This window comes from Rhyacophila brunnea, unplaced genomic scaffold (assembly GCF_057557595.1).
Source record: "Rhyacophila brunnea isolate RB1 unplaced genomic scaffold, BYU_Rbru_1.0 scaffold_4, whole genome shotgun sequence".
In the NCBI taxonomy this organism is placed as follows: Eukaryota; Metazoa; Arthropoda; class Insecta; order Trichoptera; family Rhyacophilidae; genus Rhyacophila; species Rhyacophila brunnea.
The window spans coordinates 39,806,679-39,826,906 of NW_028233068.1; the positions used below are offsets into that span (position 1 = coordinate 39,806,679).

The 20,228-nt window shown below is 31.2% G+C and overlaps 1 protein-coding gene across 2 annotated transcripts in view; it reads right to left on the reverse strand.

The window, feature by feature from the left end:
- cpx (synaptic transmission protein complexin) overlaps nucleotides 1-20,228 on the reverse strand; it is a 474,353-nt gene that overhangs the window by 79,646 nt on the left and 374,479 nt on the right. For both annotated transcript variants that reach the window (XM_085954300.1, XM_085954301.1), the window contains one exon: nucleotides 19,297-19,460. In XM_085954300.1, coding sequence (XP_085810426.1) covers nucleotides 19,297-19,460 — 164 coding nt within the window. The remainder of the gene's footprint in view (nucleotides 1-19,296; nucleotides 19,461-20,228) is intronic.

A 20,228-nucleotide genomic window follows, 5' to 3' on the forward strand; every position in this document is an offset into this window, starting at 1 on the left:
TACATTGTAACACAATTATAATATATTGATAATGTTATTTTGATTTGTGTGTACATATATAATGATATCCATTGCGAAAAACTGGATAGCGTAACAAAACGTAAGTAGTCTCAGATTTAGAAAATTGCGTATTTGTTTTGCAATGTAAGTGGTAGAAATGTAATTACATTGTATTGCTAACACGAGATAAGATAAGTACACGTCTTAAAATTAATGCAGCAGGTGTGCCGTAGAATGCAATGTCATAAAATCTACCAGTGAAAATAATACAGTTTAATTAATACGACTGCGGGATTATGAAGCATAAAATTTCAATTGGTATTCTGCGAGTTCAGAACGTGCAGTGAAGTATTATGACGTATTTTTAACCGTTGCATCAACACATTAAATAATTACAAGATAAAAAGAACTTTTTATATACAACGTTTTTAAATTTTCTGTTGAATCATAAGCCCTGTCTAAACTGAACTATAATATTCTATCTATAAAATATCCAAAGTTTTGTATGATTTAATTGAATAATTTTATATATTTTATAGATATACGAGTATTTTTTTTAACTATTATCTATTATGGCTTGGTTTTCTCACGGTTAAATTGAATTTTAAAAACTACCGAACACCAACTGTAAATTGTAGTATTATTTTAATGAAAACCTTTACGTTTGATTGACAAAGTTTAATGCGCACTATTTATGGCGGATCTTAACAGCCTACCTCTACCCTTCGCCAATTTTTCTACGTATTATGTTGAAAACAAGAATTGGTTTTTTAGAAATATGAACTTTATGTAAATATTAATCTCTAAGGAAATTAAAAAAGAGAAAAAAAAACACTCCGAAAGAGCAATACGAGAGTATGAAACAAACTTTGTAACTAAACATAAAAACATTCTTTCGCCACCTGATGTTAATAAAGTTTCACTAATTTATGAATACATAGCACAATAAAGTTCTTGTAACGTTTGCATAGATAAAATTAATCTTCCACAATGTTTTTTTTAGTAAGAAACCACACTGTGTTATAATATTAAGACTTTGTGTTGTAAGGTGCCAAAGTATTTCGATAAATTGATTCCATAGTGACCGATAAACATTGATACTTACGTATAATTATTTAAAAAAATAGTATATATATAATAATAATCTTGCTTATTTTGTAGAAAAAAGTAATAAAATAACTGATCTACAATACAATCACTCAGTCAGCATACTGGATAGTGACACAGGTGAGTGACTGACTCTTTCTGACTTAACTCAGGTTGATTATTATATTGCAGCTTTTAATAACATACGCATCAGATATTACTGCTTGATTGGACGATTTTGATGAGCAGGACATGTGCAACGTATGGATGGAGGTGCAAATGAGTTGATTGTATTAGTGCCGAATGCCGATGCTAGGAATATCTGTATAAGTGGAATGTATCCTGGGTTATTGTGTTGAAGATGATAATTATATTATAATATCCATTCTACTATGATATTTTTTAATACACTACATAAATACATTATAAACTTAAGGATTTACAAATTACCTAAGTATGGGATTTATATACAAGTCGGTCTGATACAGTGCGTTATTAAGAGTCTGTGATTACTCCCGTATAGATGTTGCTATAAGTTTTTATTAAGAAAAAGAATATATCCTAATGAACAGAGAAATATATAAATACCAAAAATAATAAGGAAAAGCTAGAAAAATGAAAATGAAAAATAGGTATTGCTAGACTGGGATTGTAAGCTATAATTTTTATTGTTTGATCACTTAAGTCCTAAGAGTGAAATACTGGCGTGGAAACTGTAACATTTATTATCGTTATTTATGTATGTGTTTTTACAAGTTTTTGTTGCCATTACGTGTTCTGTAAGTAAGTGATACAATAAAAGCAAAACTTCACCTAACTGTAACAGTAAAAATTGGCAAATGTTGCCATCCGTAAGATAAATAGAGTAAACCCTTTTTAGTAAAACGTAGACATAAACGAAGGAACTATGCAAATACTATAATATATTGTTAATAATTCTTAAATATTTTTTTATTAAAATATTATTATTTTAAGCTGTTAGACTTAATCAAAAACATAAATAATAATGGACATTAGGTCATTGAATATAGGTATAAAAAGTAAGGTGTGAATTTAAAAGTAACATTTTCAATGAAAGAATTACGGAATTGTTGTAATATTAAAACTTAACGTAAGATCACAATATAGTAAGGTCACTTATTAAAAAAATTGAGGTATCTTTCGGAACTAAGTCTGAAAAATTTATACGAAATATGTTATTATAATGACGTGTAGTTTTGTCATATTGGAAATCAACATGTTATGATCATATTATTATAAAATATACTTTAATCATAAAATGGTATTATTGTAAACTTCGTCATTTAAAATTGCAGAATAAAGCTATATTTCCATGGTAATATTTTTTTAGACGTTTACATCCGTTAAACAAAATTTATATCTAAATCAGCATATTATTATAATTTTGAAGACAACACTCTATTTGAGATACAAGGAGCTTTGAAAAAAGTATATTACCTATATATATTTATTACCTACACTGTGGTTATAATATTACAATTATATAATATAATGTGAGGTGACCTTTATTTTTTGTATGATTGTATAATTATATTATGTAGACATGTAGATTATTGATGGAAAGGGAAGGCAAACACCGCGCATTATGAGAAAATACTTTGTAAGTCATGTGTTAATTTAATATGTTGATGTAAAATAATAAAAAAAACATGTTGCAAAATTGTATACCTCCATTAAAGAAATGCTTGAACTAAAATAGCGGTCGAACGAATATGATATAATATGACAAGTCTTTGAATTGCGGATAACACGTGGAAACTGTGTTTACACCTAATTGTTATTAAAAAAAACAACTTTCAAAAGATTTTTGCAGCATTTTGAATATGTACGGATAGGTTCTAGCACAAAGTTAGCGTTACTTTTTACATGCAAAATAAAAAAGCATTGATATAAAATTTTAACGAGGATTTTAAACTACTTTGAAGTAACATATTATAAATTACATAGTTTCCAATTAATACAACTAGAATGATTCTTATAATCGTTTTCTATAACATGTGGCTGAATTAGTAGCCATAGAAAAAAGAATAGTATATACGTCGACGCATTAAAATATGAAGGCTATAAAATGAAGTCTCTTTATTATGTCTGTATGACATAGGAACGTGATTTTTTATGATTATTCATCAAAATATTACAAATTTAATAATTGTATTTTAGAAAACCCTGTCCTTTCACTGGATATTATAGACTAACAAATAATATTTGTTTTATACTGTGAATACTGTAATTTCTGTATTGGTGGCTCTCGTTATGCAGTGCGTAAGGCTCCTTCCATCCGGGAGCCCTGGACTCGATTCCCGGCGAGGACCCAATATTTATGTGATTTTCTCAAAGCCTTGGTATTTGTGATTGTTCAAAATTACTAATAACCACCTTTTACGAAAAAACAGGGACATGGTTATTGACATTAAAAAAAAAACAAGCCCCGTATTCAATATTATCAATGTGCGTAATATTGTTACTATCTTTTTATAACACAATTATTTTTTAGCGATTATCTTGGATTTGAAGTGAATCTAAAATAAATTGTATGGAAACCCTTGTAGTTTTCAATGATGCGGGTGAAATCCGTGTGAAAGTTGACACAGATGAATTTGCAATTTGTAATGATCAAGATTCGAGTAAGTAACCCTTTCTTCACGTTTATTTTAATTTATTTTCATTATGTTTACAGAGAAAAGATTGTATTCAACGTATTTTATATCCACTCAGGCCTCAATATAATATTTTATTAGATTAAAAACTGTAAATGCTATAATTAAACACCGTATAGATTCAAAAACGTATGAGAAATACTCCCTGTTGAGTTTGCTTGATACTCGTATCATAGAGGAATATATATCCACAATGACCTATAATGACAATAAACTGTTCAATGAATTGACTAAACAATGATTTGCATATTAGATGTGTATCCAAAAATACAAAAGAGGTATTTATAACAAAGAATGAGCATTGAAAATAAAGTAAAACGTACATTTTATATGTTGATACCTATTCACGTTGTAGTGAAAAGATATTTAGTTGTTGTCGTTATTTGAATTTGTAGTGAATGTGTATTTCGTTCTTCATTATTTAAACGAAATACGTCAGAGCTTTTGCCACCACTAGATAAAGATATAAATTAATTACGACTTAAATATTACAGGTATAAATATATTTATTTAATGAGCATACTTATTTAATTCTCGTAAGAAAATTGATTTATGTGCAAACTAAACCGCATCAAGATTGAAATAGAATAATTACAAGATAAAAAGAACTTTTTATATAGGTAAAACGTTTTTAAATTTTCTGTTGAATCATATAAACTTGATTTGACTAGCTTAAACGATCAAAAAAAATTGTATTTGATAGAAATACTGAATAATGAAATGTCATTCCATATTGATTTCTATAGTAACGCAAGTATATATTATTTATAATAATTTAGTTGCTAGGACCCCGTAGCAACCAATAATGGTATCAAAATAACTTTTCATACAAAACAGAATTAACTAAAAATGAATTCAATTCTACTTAAAGATGGGTAAAAGTATTAAAAAAATGCATTGGCACCGTGTTCTGATATATTCTAAAAGTTTCAAATGTCTAGCTAGTCAGAAAGTTAGTTAAAAATCGATTGCAAGATTTGTATCGGACAAACAACCACCGGACAAATAAGAATACGATCTAAGAAAAACGTTGCAAAAAAGTTTTATTATGGCGATCACATAGATTTCGAAGTAGTCAGCAGTAAAAATAATATCAAGGTCAACCAAGGGATACGACTACATACAATGCAAAAGTAGAACTTGATGTACGTCAGCTTGGAGTAATAAAATCCCTTCTCGCGCTTTCCCATTCGTTCCCTTCACGGTGAAATCATTTGTGTGAAGTCATTTAGACGTATTAATAATGCAAAAAGTTTGGAAAATAATGGTAGGAAAATAATTATAAGTCGTTCTAATTTGCAAAGATGCAATAAAAGGAGCTAGGTACCACTTAGATATATGTAGACGGCATACGAAATAATTAGAACCGAGGGTACTTACTTACTATTGTGAGCAAATAGGAATACTCGGATGTTTCCACAAACAGCGTCTATGCAATATTAACAAAACCACTAAACGTATGACAGGCGTGTTTGTATGTACCAAATGCTGTGTATTCAATGAGTGCGTGCTACACTTGCTTATAATATGTGCCTGTGAGACGTGGCATTGGACCACAACTCAAAAGCATTGGTGCTTAAGTTTTGAGAATCAATATTTCGGGTGAATCATAATTGTACACTCACACGGAAATTTATGAACAAACGCATCAGGCATTGATGATATATATGACGAAAAATAAGTTATTCACGTGACTGGCTCTTCGGGGTGCCACGTGAGATTACGACGTCGATTATCGATTCCAATTCAGATACCTATACTACGAAAGGTATCTACGCACTGAATGATGAAAGCAACGTTAACACATTTATCGTTTTTCTTGCCAGATTTTTAACTAATCAACAAATAATTATAAGATAAAAAGAACTTTTTATATACCACGTTTTTAAATTTTCTGTTGAATCATATAAACTTGACAATTCTATGTATTAATAAATACTTTTTTTGTACTTGATAGAAATACTGAATAAATATAGAATACTGAAATGTCATTTTGACATTTCATATTGATTTCCATAGAAACGCACGTATATAATAATAATTTAGTTGATAGGACCCCCTTAGCCACCAATAATAGTGTTTTACTTTTTAAGAATTTTTATCAATTCATACAAAATAGAATTAACTGAAAATGAATTCAATTCTGCTTAAAGATGGCTAAAAGTATTAATAGAATGCATTGTAATCGTGTTCTGATATATTCTAAAAGTTTCAAATGTCTAGTTAGTTGGGAAATTAGTTAAATTGCATGATTTGTATTGGACAAATAAGAAAAAAATTGTACTGGACAAACAAGAATACTAGCTAATAAAAACGTGGTAAAATCAAAAAAAGAATCGCATCTTCTATAAAGCGTTATATCTAGGATTTTTCATTTCACATACAGCTTTAAAGTTTTCATTAAAAACTCGCGATTGACCTTAAATAGAAGATCGTAAAAAGAATAAAAAAAGGCCTTAATATTGTATCTGGAGAGAAATCATTAAAATGTTACCCCGTCTAGAATATTTTCGGTAGCAGGATTGGGTGAGAGGTGATAGAGTAAAGGTTATGGCTCTTCTTGTACTTGACCCATGATTCGATGCTGGAGTATGATAAATAAGTAAGTTACAATATTTTAGGAAAAAAGTTTTATTAATTTTAAAATGTGAAAAAAATAGGTCGCACTGTATTAGATTTCAGTTAAACGTGTATTCGACAACGCAGTATGTTGTTAGGGTAGGTAGACATGTAGCAAACATAAAACATACTTGACACAATGTGAAGTGTCGACAGTGTAGTTGATTTATTAATGCAAGTATAGCGATGCAATTTATTTCACTGATACGTCGCTGAAAAATGTTGTACAGAAAAATCTCACGTAAAACAACACATAGGAAAATTTCGAAACTGCAATTTATCGACAACTGACACTTCTATCAGTGCTACACGGTCTAATGGCATAAGAAAAACAATACGATATGGATTCATACGCAGAGATGTAATTGTTATCATTACTATATAACCTGAAGTAGGTACTTACAATAATTTATATTAATGTATTATGCGACGTTACATAAAATAATATATAAAATATAACAATAATAATATTTTTGAATAGAGAATTTTCTTAGACTATTGTAAGTATTTTTTATAAACTCATATGTACTTAAATTGTTTATTTACTTTTTATTTAATATATGAGGCTTTCACGGTTGTTTTTTATCATAGTAGATTTTTGGGTTTCCACCGTGTGTCCTTCTTCCTTCTTTCCTTGACGTTTCGGGCTCGTAGCAGAAGCCATTATAAAGAGATGATATGTCATGTTTTCTACCAAGCGGAATACACAGGTTCAGATATTTACATTTGTGAAATGATAATATATTCTATTTTACTTTATTATTAATGAATAGGTATTATTTTTTATTCAAGCAAATAAAAAAGTAGCTTTTATTAGAAAGTGAGAGTAAAAACTGAATTTCGGAGAGACGTTATTCAGGATTCAGAATACATTATTTCGAAATAACATAACATGATCGCCAATAATAAACGAATATGAAATTAGAACACCTCGGATGCAGAGTTATTAGTTAATTTTAATACGATTAATATTTTTTAGATTGCTTAATTAATTGGTAAAGCATTTTGGTCAGAATTCGACCAGAATGGAATGTGTATTACGCTCGTTGTAAATATATTTTCTATAAAATAATATTATGTTTCTGAGGTTTCCAAATCCTGTACCTTCATTAATTACTATGCTATATAAATGAAATATCTGTATCTGAGAGCTGGTGAATCTTATGTATAAAAATTGTTTCGAGAAAACAATTAATATTTTATTATTTTAAATTTTTTATTATGAATGACTGATAAATATTAATTTTCGGCAAAATTGGATTTAAAACACACTAGCTCTTAATATTATCACAGTAATTAAATATATTAAAATACAATGATTATTATAACGTAGGTATTAATTATAATGTACCTATGTATTGTTATTTATTAAAATACTCCGAAATTTTATCAAAAATAAGCGGTAAAAAATGTATCAGGCACATCATCAGATTACTTCCTGTATGTAAGAAGATTACGACTATATTTACCTATCAAGAGGTACGAGACAAAAGAAGGCTTCTGTGGCAGTTTCCTCGAAGAACAACCACATTTATCGCGAAGTTTATTATGGCACATGAAATGCCAATCACCATGTATAAAATATTCATGAGGTACGGAAAGCTTTGATGGAAATTGTAGATTTATATCTCGTTCCCCGCACACAACTAATGACTGTAGTAAGAGCCGGAAAATATGTGTTTTCTCTTTTTAACTGGTGCCTTAAAGTCGCGTTACTAGAAAATTTATCGATTTACCGATCGTTAAACGCTATCAGATCTAGTCGTCCAAATTTATAGCGATCGCTAAAAACATAATATGCCGCAAAAACGTGATATAAAATTATCAACGTTTGTGACTTTATGTGTGTTTGCATCTGGTCCTACAGCAAAACGTTATGTCAGACAAATTATGTGTAGATATAAATAATTTATACCTATTATTACCAATATAATCGTACATTATCAGGACATTTAAGACGATGTACAATTGTGTTTATAAGACTACTAAAAAAGAGGCAGTATGATTTTTAATTTAAAAATTCCCGTAATTTTTGGACAGGAAAAGTTAAAAAAAAATACCAATAGACGATTTCCCAATCGCGCTGAGTACCTGAGATTTTGTTTAGCTACTGAAGAGTGGTCGAGAAAATAACATGCCCATAATATTATTATTTTCCATATAACTAAGCAATAAGTAATGTACATATTTATTTCGGAAATGTAACAAAGGAAAGGAAGTTCTTTTTTGAAAATTAACTAATTAACAAAAAGTTAGAAAGTAAAACAAGCAAGTACCAATAGCAAATGCCATTTATTTTAATTGTTAAAAATAAAAATATTTAGAATCTGTTTGAGCAACTTATTTCATTGTGAATATGGATATTTATTGAAAATATTTATGTTAAGTCTCAGTTTAACATTGCACGAGAAATTATTAAAAACGATTACGATTTTATAGAAATATCAATACCTACTAAAATTAAGTATTAGTATAAGTATTTATTTATCTTTACGGATACTCTTCTTTTTATTGCAAGTACAGCACCATTTTTAATCAAGCCACATACACAATGGAAAATAGTACCCCGTATAAAATGTGTTTACCGAGTGTGTTAAAATGCCAAGTTGTACTGAATAGAGGTACTTATAACAATAAATGCAGGTCGTTTTCTTGCTAAGAGAAAATGTCATAACAAAAATAGTACAACCCGTTGTTTCAACTGAAACATACAAACATAGTTATATACACTATGTATTTGTTCGCAGAAATAAAACTCATATTTATTTTGCCGAGAAGGATTTCTTTAAATTATTGGAAGACATTTAGGTGAATGTACTTTTAAAGCATAATAGCACTTGCTTTTAAATTGTTCTCATAACATGTTCAATTATATTCATTTTTATTATAGAGAATTTTGCACGCGTATATTTATACGCATAACTTTTAGTCACGACTTACATAATATTATTATATCAACATTTAACAAAAATACAAATCATCATTATTTTTTATGTTCCAAGATGGACCAGATTGGACCTCCACAGAGTAAAAACTCGAATGTATAATAGGCATTTTCTAGCATTATTCATAATGAAGCTCGATAACAAGAAATATATTATTAGGGGTCGTCCATATATGATGTGACGCTCTAGGGGGGTCTGATATAATGTGATGGTTTGTGACGAAGGAGGAGGGGGGCTTCATAGAAAATTTGACGTCACAAAGTAAAAAAAAATATGAAAGGATCTGAAAACAAAATATTGGGGATAAGGGATTTAAGGATAATATTTTCTTTCGGCTTTTTGACGTTTAGATGGGAGGGAGGGGGGGGTGACAAAAATATGACGTAATATAGACAGGGAGGTAAAAGGTTATGTGATGAAATATGACGATGAGGAGGGCGGGTTAAAATAGCCAAAATCGTGTGACATTATACGTGGACGGGCCCCTTAAATGAAAAAATACACTGAAATCTGAACTGAAATCAACAAGAGTAAGTATAAATTAAATTTATCTGTATCAAGTACTTTCAGGCGGTAGAGTAATTTGATTATATGATTGTGTTATGTAATCATAATAATAGTGCCTGAGTATTATAGTAAACACATTCGAAAAGTAGATTGAGAGTTCCTGTAAAAAATGGAAAACGGGTCGTAAGTAGGTAGCCTGTAACATAGAAAAGTAGATGCCACTACTCCTTCGGTGCATTAATGAGTAAGTTAACAGCTTCGCGCAGCGGTTGGTAGGCGGCGTCGGTGTTTCACTAATGAGGGAAATGACAAATGTTGCCAGTGTAGAGGATTCGGAATTCCCTACTCGCCATTTAATGGAAAATGTTACGTAAACACGGGACGTTAGTACCATGGACGCGTTTATGCTTCTGTTAATGTACGTGTATTCCGGAATATTAATGTTATGGGTATGGATTAGATGGTGGATAACGCGTCTTATGCCGAGTTTAATGGAGTATATTACTTTACTGAATGCAGTCAGGTACGTAAGATAGTACAAATGAGCGCTTCAAGAAAATATATATAACAGAAGGTAAGTAGATTACAACTCAATGGTTATTGGAACCATCGTGAACCACAGTACCAAGTACCAACAGTGTTATTATATTGAAAGAATGTAAGAGCATGAGAGCCATGGGTAAGAGACAGTCGAAATATTTTTTTGGATTATTCGGAAGATGCATCAGAAAGAGTAGTAAAACAACCTAGGCCTTATGAGAAAACCATGGCCCCACATCTTGAAGCGGCCCCCAGGCTAGAATCTTCGGCGGGCCCCCCTACCTATCTCTAAGGTTAAAATCAGTGTGACGATACACAGTAATATAATACAAAAAGTGTTCAAGGTAAAATTTAGGGTATTATATAGCGATTTTTTTTATTTTTAATACGCCCACTTGAATTGTGGAGTTGTCGAATATCGACAAACAAAAATCGAAAATTGCATCGCACAAGTACATATTTTGAAATTTTAGGTACGCTTGAAGTGATATAGCGTCGCAGGTGCATTTTTTACTATTGGTGCAATTCTGTAATGTGTGTTTATCTCACTTGGCTGGTCAATCCGCCACGCCGGGCCCCAGGCTAGAGCCCTGACGGCTATGGACAAGACCGTATGAAAAAACTTGAGTTGGATGCTACGAAATGTAACTGTATATTATATTGAACACAAATAACTCGTAAACACCTCAGATAATAATAACTATCAGAAAAAAATCGGGTGTCGTATTTTTTCAATATTTTTTTCTGGTACGTATTATCTGAGATATTTTCAAGTCATGTATGATCAATATAATATAGCATGGTACATTCTCAAATCTTGTGAATTATTCGTTGAATAAAAGAAAATGGTTTATTGAAATGTAGTTCTGTTGAAAAAGAAGGAGACGAAAAAGAAGTAATGATTCATTGTTTCTAGCAAGAAATAAGGTCTTATAATATAGTATAATTCATAAATTTGAAAGTAAGCCAATATTTCGTTAAAATAAACAGGTGGACAACAGCATATTAGAAAACAATAATAATTTTTTAATAGTGATCAATAAATAATTAGTTTTATTCAGTGTTAAATATCACAAAACACCTACCTCATTATGTAAGTAAACACACTAGACATTGTGTTAAAAAATGCGTGCTAAAAATGATAACTAATGGCAGGGGTTACATAAAATATACACTCGATTATACACAAGAATAAAAAAATCCTTAAAAAATGTTCAGTAGTATTTTATAAAAGCGGGAAAACTTTATTCGGTGTCCAAACCTTTCCGTTAATAGATCATTGATGATCTGCCATCCGTTCAAACAATGGAAGTGTCTCGTTATAATTGATATGACATATTAGTCGGAGTGAACATAGGGAGGGCATCAATGTGATTTGGGTGGACATTTACAGATGACATTGCAAAAGGATTGAATCATCGCTATAGTTGGGAAACCATTATTACCTTTGTCAGTCGTTCAAAGTTTCTCTGATGTATCTATTTCAATACAGGTAATTGAACTAGAATTGACAATTATGTAGATAATTTGAATTATTAGTTTTCCATTAGGAATAAGGAAGAAAATTAATTAATTGCTTTATACATTCGACATATTATATACATCAGATTTATATATCTTTTAATTTGTTTTGAAAAGAACGTGATGTTTTATATAATATTATAGAACATGCAAATAATACTAGCCATATTAGATAACAAAATAAAAAAATAACATTTTATATATTTTTATTCAGTTTGTTTAGGTACTAGTGTTTATGTGTATATGATGACGTTTCCTGAGGACGTCTGGTTGCATTAAGCTAGGACATGGATTGCTATTTGAAGTCTGGAAGGCATCGCATAGTCTAAGAGTCAGTGTCCCAAGATGCAAGAGAAATCCGAAGTGTCAGGGCATCTTCATCGATGAGGAAATCTCATGAAGGTGTGATATTCTGCAGGATACCAGTTATATGTTGGTTTGCTATCGTATCGTGGTCAGTCAATCGTAATATTGTATGACAAGAGAGATATCAGATCCATTTTTTTTTGGATATATGTGAAATGATTCCGGATACACAAGCATGTCAACTCACAATATTATTTAGGTACAGTCTACAGATATTAGAGTAATGTTAATTGTAATAAAAACTCAATTATGAATATACATATATTTAATATTCCACTCTCAATAATGACAAATATTTTTGTATTTGAAATCAAAGTAATAGAATAATTGATTCATGGATATCCTCAGGATCAGTCCAAATTTAGTTTATAAAATCTCAGTAGGTACTTGCTGATAACTATTAATTATTTAATTTAATAGTATTTTTATATTTTGTAATATCAAACATACACAAGATTTAAACTTGGAATAGCACCAGAAATATACGTACATATTAAAGAAATTATAGTAATTATATGGAGATGCCCGTGCTCACATACGGCTGCGAGACGTGGACCCTCAACACGAGAGATGTTCAAAGGCTAAGAGTCACACAGCGAGGCATGGAGAGGTGCATGTTGGGCATCACGCGAAAAGACCGCAAGAGAAACGAATGGGTTAGGAAGCAGACAAGAGTACGCGATGTAATAGACGTTGCCAAACAGCTGAAATGGAGATGGGCGGGGCACATTGCTCGCCGAAAGGACGGCCGCTGGACAAATGCCGTCATCCAATGGTACCCAAGGGGTACGAAACGGCCACAGGGTCGCCCTAAAAGCCGCTGGGTTGATGAACTGGTAAAGTTCGGCGGAAATACGTGGCAGCGAACGACACAGGACCGAGAGAGTTGGAGAAAGCTTGGGGAGGCCTTCATCCAGCAGTGGATTGACCCCGGCTGATGATGATGATGATATGGAGATAGGCTGGACACATAGCTCGAAGAAGAGACAATCGTTGGACAAATCTAGTCATCCAGTGGTATCCAAGAAGTACAAAACGTCCACAAGGTAGACCTAGAGGCCGCTGGATCGATGAAATGATAAAGTTCTGCGGAAGTACGTGGCAACGCAATGCACAGGACCGAGAGAAGTGGAAGCAACTTGAAGAGGCCTTCATCCAGCAGTGGATAGATTCAGGCTGATGATGATGATAGCAATTACCTTTGATTAAATGGAATTTAGACACACGTCTTTCACTTGCCTGGTGTAATAAATAAGGCTACCGACTAAAGTACTACATATATGTCTAAATATTGCATAATAGTATCTTGTCTTTGGGTAAATAGATATATTATTTTTGTTGATGAGTATTTTATTTCACGAAAAAGTATAGAATAGCAAGACTTATTACAATTTGTAAAATGAATAATGGTATACAGTAAGAGTAATTTTATATTCAAAACCCTGTAGCCTTGAGATTTGAATTTGATTTATAATACTTTATGTAGGCATATAACAGTTTTGAGCGGAACACGTGCGGTGCCGGCAATAAATTCGACGCAATCGCTACAAATCCATAGCGGAAAATACGGTGACAGATCCCGTTGATTGAATGCCCGGCAAAAGCTCTCCTCTGCGAATTATAAAACGATGAAATCAGAGCGCGAAACAAAGCGGAAACTCAACCCCTTCGCCGGTCGTGTCGCGCGGACCGGGTCAAGTATGCCCAATAACAATAACCCCCTCGCTGCCAATCACGGCGATTGACGTGACAGTTACAGATTGCCGCTTCACCCGTACGGGGTCCTCCGCTTATCTGGACAAATGACCCTAGCCGGTACCCGCACAAACGAACGATCTATTATTTTATATTTTATACACCTACTCACAGTGCAACTTCTATATTTTGGCCGAAACGTCAGAGCGCTGTATAGTGTATGTATTGAAAAAATTGAAAACGGATGTAAGGAATATTAGATGTACACAAATCAACTTTTTTTTTTAACTTTACAATGACACGATGATGTGCCGACTAAAATAATATAGACGTTTTATTATGTCAGACGGTTGACTTTTCAGTGAGCAGGTTAATTAGTTGTACCTACATAAATTCATGTGCATGTGTTTGGAAGAGTTTTATTGCAATAGTGATTCCCTGTATACCAACATTCAGTTTAATTCAATTAATCTTATTTATCAACATGAGTGAACATTAAAATGTTTCGTACATGACATGATACAGGAATGTGGAGAGAAGTACAATAATAATAACTACAGACAGAGTTAGCTATTTTTCTGGTTGCTCTTTCTGTGGGTCTATTCTATACTTATCGACCGCTAAAGTGATAGAGTGATAAATATTATCAAACTTAGGGTAGGTTTGTATCAAAATATTAGCACTTATTGTAACAATTACACGAAAATGGTTTTTATTGTTGCAATAAGTGCTATATTTTAACAGCACCTATCTTGCTGCTGTTAAAATATCGCACTTATTGCAACAATAAAAACCAATTTCGTGTAATTGTTACAATAAGTGCTAATATTTTGATACAAACCTACCCTAAGTTTGATACTATTTATCACTTTAGTGTTCGATAAGTATAGAATAGACCCACTGGTGTCGTAATCAATAGTGTTAGATTTTAATAAAATTATGAAATAACTCGAATAATTGACATGGGATGTCATATTTCTTTATGTATTAGGTATTTATTAGATGCAGTCATGTTTTTGAAGTTATAATTCTTAAGGCGCGTTTAGAAAATCAGATCAGAGTGTATTTTTGGCGTGTGACATGTAACACATAAATTATTTTTTCACACGAAAAAAAATCCACTCGATTGGATTCGAACCACGATTGTTAGGTTATCAGCCGAACGTACTGCCACAGTATGATAATGCAATCGTGACGATCATACAATATAATATTATATAGTTTAGAATTGTTCCGTTACTTAGGCAGCAAATTTATTATTATATGTACGAAGAATTGTTCCGATGCCTAGGAAGCGAATTTATTATTGTTGGCCAAAATAAAATAAAAACAACGAGAAATAATTAAATAATTTATTTAGTGATATAAGTTAAAGTGTCTAGAAATAAACCAACGGAAATCCAATAAGCGGCCCTCCTTTATTCTAGTTTTTATTGATATGGGGCTATTTAAACGTCGATTCTATCTTATATCATACTTTATTATTTGACAGATTTGAAACATGACGTCTTGCGCAATGATGTGATCATTCATAGCCGACCATAGTGACCATAGAATAAGGAGTATAGATTATTTTGCTTGATGAAAAATATTATTTCGCATTGTGAATTGTACCTACTCCTTTATATATGTGATTAGCTGTCAAAACTAAGCTTAATATTTTTAAGTGTGATAGGTAAGTTACTTTTGTATGGTATTACATATTTAGTTTATATGAAAACTATTTTCTAACTGTTTGAATATTTTTGGTTGATGTGAATTGTGACTAACGCGGTATGCGATTATTTTATTTTGTTACGCCAAAGAAGTATAACTTCTAACGCGCGTACATAAGCACACACACCGATTTTTTTTTTCATTTTTTTTCAGTTTATCTTGATTGCATTTAGAATGGGATAGTTGGGATTTAAGGATAATAATTATACTGATGATTATAAGTATCTATTATAAAACATGTATTCTATGGCATATAATTGAAATTTAATGATCTATTTTTCATTAAAAATTACGATAATATGGCTTCCAAATTAATTAGTTAGTAAAATAATATGTTGATGGTAATACAATATGAGGTTAATCTATCCATACAATGGGAAGATACAGATGAAACTAAATTTATGTCGCAATATATTCAGATGCATCGCATACAAAACCTTCAGATTTCATGTAAAAAAAAAATATATCTGAGAATTTTCCGAAAGTATAATAATATACTATCAGATGTAGAAAATAGTGATCCATTGAAATATACATATTCGTGAAAAGGATGGGCGAAACTGAATTCCACACATTTGTCTACAATAATTATATGTATCTACATAGGTGTTTACTATTTCAAAAGATTTACAACCCATTAATTTATTATTCTCTTTCGGTCATAAGTAGGCATTTAAAAAGGGTAAAAGAGATTTGGGGTATCCGCGTTAAATGCGTGTTAAATAGAGCCTACATATACTACCACAAAATAACACTCAGTAATAAAGTTTTTTTTATCACAGTAGAACATGCTGGCGCCTAATTTAATCAAAGTGATGACCTTTAGTCCAAAGATGAAGCAAGTTAAAATTATTTTTCTGCAAGTACCTACATTAATAATTATTATTAAGCTTAGGAAATAATTTATACAACAATTTTTTTTAAATACAAATTCTACAAGATATGAAATTTTCAAAATTATTTAATTTTTTTACACTGAGTTATTCGCAAACATGTGCACATAATATCATATCGTTACCTCGATGCTACAACTAGATAACTGTGATTTGGTCATTATTGGGAAAATGAAATATAAATTTTACTTGATTAACATAAAAACCAAGCCTATAATTATTATTTAAAATAAAAATGGAAAACTGTGCTTGTCTAATAATTGGAAATAATTAAATAATGTGTAATTGAATAAAATATATCTTAGATATACTATTTTATTTATTTAATGCATTTATGGTTTTAAAGTTATCTAATATTTTCAAACACAAAATTAATACTGTTTCTGTTAACTTTTGACTTACCTAGTTTTATCATTTTGTAGAGAAGGAAATGTAGAATCATATTCGATAGCTATCTCAAAAACAGTGAAAATCAAGTTATCTAGTTGTAGTATTGAGGTGACGATATGTATACAGTTTGAATATGCCAAAAAAGGAATTCTATGTGGTAATGTTACATATTAGATGCTACATGTAAGTGTTTCTTATAAAGTTATAGATTTAGCGTCCTCAACTTTTGATGACGAATTATCGGTTTTTATGTTCTGAGCAACTGATTGAAAATATTACCTTTATAATTCAATGAGAAACCTTTGTTTAGGTCTTTTGGACTACCGATTGAAAAAAAATGCTTTTATATTCAGATACAAGAGATTTTTTCTTGTTTGAATGTCTTTAGACTTTAAAGACATTCTAACAAGATACAAAATAACATTTTTGTTTTAGACAACATGATGGTAAAACAAAATTATGTTAAACATTATCAGATATAATATGTGTAAGATATGGCATATGAAGATCCACAGAGCGGAGGTTATCTTAGCTTTAAAATAGAATGCCTGTTAAAATTTGATCCAGCTACAGGATTCAAGCTTGACCCATGAATTGAGAGGCCACCGTTATATGCACTATTTGGCAACAGTTGCGCCATTAATCAATCAAATAAAAATTTCAAATGGAAAACACAGATTGTTTTACAATATTTTAGGTGTAAACTTGATTGCAGAATAAAATTCAATGCACGGTTACTAAATGAAAATGGTTGTAGCTTTACCTCCGTATACGTCCCTTGTTTTATTATTTAGCACAGTAGTGCACAGCACGTGACTGCCGTGAGCTTTGATTTTATTTGTTGTATTGCCAGGTTGGTAGACTGGGTTTGCGGCAAGTGGCGGCGAAGCACGCGAATTAAAAATAGCAAAGGTTTCGTGAATATTTTCGGTATTATTGATTTTCCCGAACTAACCGGCGACAATCAGACGGTACGGAAAACAAAATGACTCGCCAAGAAAAGAAAAATCTATTACTCACAGACCTATTTTAAAGTTTTTCGTTCGCAATAAACGAGCAAAGCTTAACTAAATAATTAGATTACTCGCTTTAAATATCTAGTAACACAGTCATAGCATTCTTTATTTAAAAATTGGATTAAAGTAAATGGTCTATAATACGTATTGAAATAATATTGTTTTCTCTTTCATAATCAATGGGAAAATAGAAGATAGACACATAATAATAGCATAACTTTCACACAACACGAATGAACGTACTTTACAAAAGTTCTGCATAAGGTTTATGAAGGAAAATCGTTAGATAGGTATTTGGTACCCAAATCCTACCTGGATTAGTAAGGTAAACAACGTCAAGAGGGGCAGAGAGGCTGAGTATGACCAATTGGAGAAAGAGAAAGGTCGGTTGTGCAGTTAGCTATGAACCTGAATGAACTGTTGTGCCATTTGAAATAAGCTATATTATTGTATTTTTTGCACGCTGGGACAGTTTTAAAAGATTCGGTTTAATGAACTATTGGAACATGTGGAATTTATTAATAATTTTGTTATTGCATGTACCTACATCTGAAACTGGTTTCAGCGGAATTGGATTCTTTGTGCGTATGACTGCAATCAAAATAGTTAAAATAATATTAAGTGTGATATGTTGGAACAGTTTATTAGATATCGGATTCTAACATCAATCACCATTCGTACTACTTTTAGTCAGTGTTATTTTGGAGCTGAAACGCACCGGAAAGACGTTTTAGAACCACTTCTTAGGAATATTATTTATATTGTAATGGAATTTATTTTTTGTACTAAATTCAATGTTTTGACATTTTATAATCAATCTAAATCCAATCAAGCCAAAACGGTATCAACGACGTAATGGTGTAAATAAACTTTTTATGAGGTTACATTATTAATGTCATTATCAGCGTGTGTGAGAGTTACAATTATTTTTTTGACCATCTACTTAATATATATAATTAATGCAAAAGATTATTTATGCCAATTGCTTTAATTACATTATGAAATATCACTGACGTCCTTTTAGCCTAGATTTAAATTTGATAGTTATCCAATTTTATTACTACGAAATAGGTATAAATATTGTAATTTTATTTTAAAAATTTATCTCAAAATATTAAAGCCTACCTACTATATAGAAAAATAAGTCTGCTTTTATTTGTCATCTGTCACTTTGCCCGTCATTTGAAAGTAGTTGAAGCCTCGAAGGCTCGTTTCACGCTAATTCGGCGTGGTTTGGTCAGGGTTTGACAGCGGCCGTCAACAGACAGACGCTTGCGGGGATAAACCTAACAATGATTGATTTAGTAAAGGTAAAATGTCTTACCTTATCCCTGATTTCTTGCCTCATCTTTTCCCGCTCCTCTTCCATCTTGCGGTGCTTCTCCTTGCGCCTGTCCTCGGCCTCCTTGATGGCCTCCTGTCTTTCGCGCTCGGCCTCCTCTTCCTTCTCCTTGTCGTCGCCATCATCACCGTCACCGCCCACAGCACCTGTGAAACAATTAAGAAACACACACATTAGAATTACACGTATATTGATTTATTATCTATTAAGCCATTAAGGTTATATTTGTGATTTTGTTAAGGGATTGCTCAGGTTTCTTCATTATCTTGATATAAACGTGTATTTTTCAGAAATAATTAAATAACATAAAAGTTACCCAATATGCTTGCTGTTTTGTTCACTATTTATACTTTTCGTCATTTAATAATATGTAAGAAAATAAAAACATTCATTATAAACTCATAAAAAACAGCTATCAATGAAACCAAAAGAAAATGTAGGATGTAATGGCACTTGATAGACGCTAACTTCAAATTCTAATTGATACAAATTTTATATTATTCCGTAGAGGTCAGTTTTAGCGGTCGAAGCTTCATTTAATGTAATTTTAAGGACCTACGTTTACTGCTCCAAGTTGTGTATTTAGTTATTATATAACCTATAGGCATAAACTGTACCTTACTAAGTTTAATATTTGTCATACATATACATTCCATCATATCTAAATATATAATATGTATTATGTATATTATATAACCTGTGGCTTCTGAAATAGTGGGTACACAACTCTTAATAATTAGAATTAATATAAAGGGTCTTGATGAATTTGTATATTTTTATAAATTTATCATTGCTTCTTGATACCACAAACTTGATGTACGTACGTTTAGTGTAATCATTATGTTCTTTATTGTAGAGGATAATATCCCATTAGGCTGTATTTTAAGTATATGAAACATGTTTTAAAATTTTTA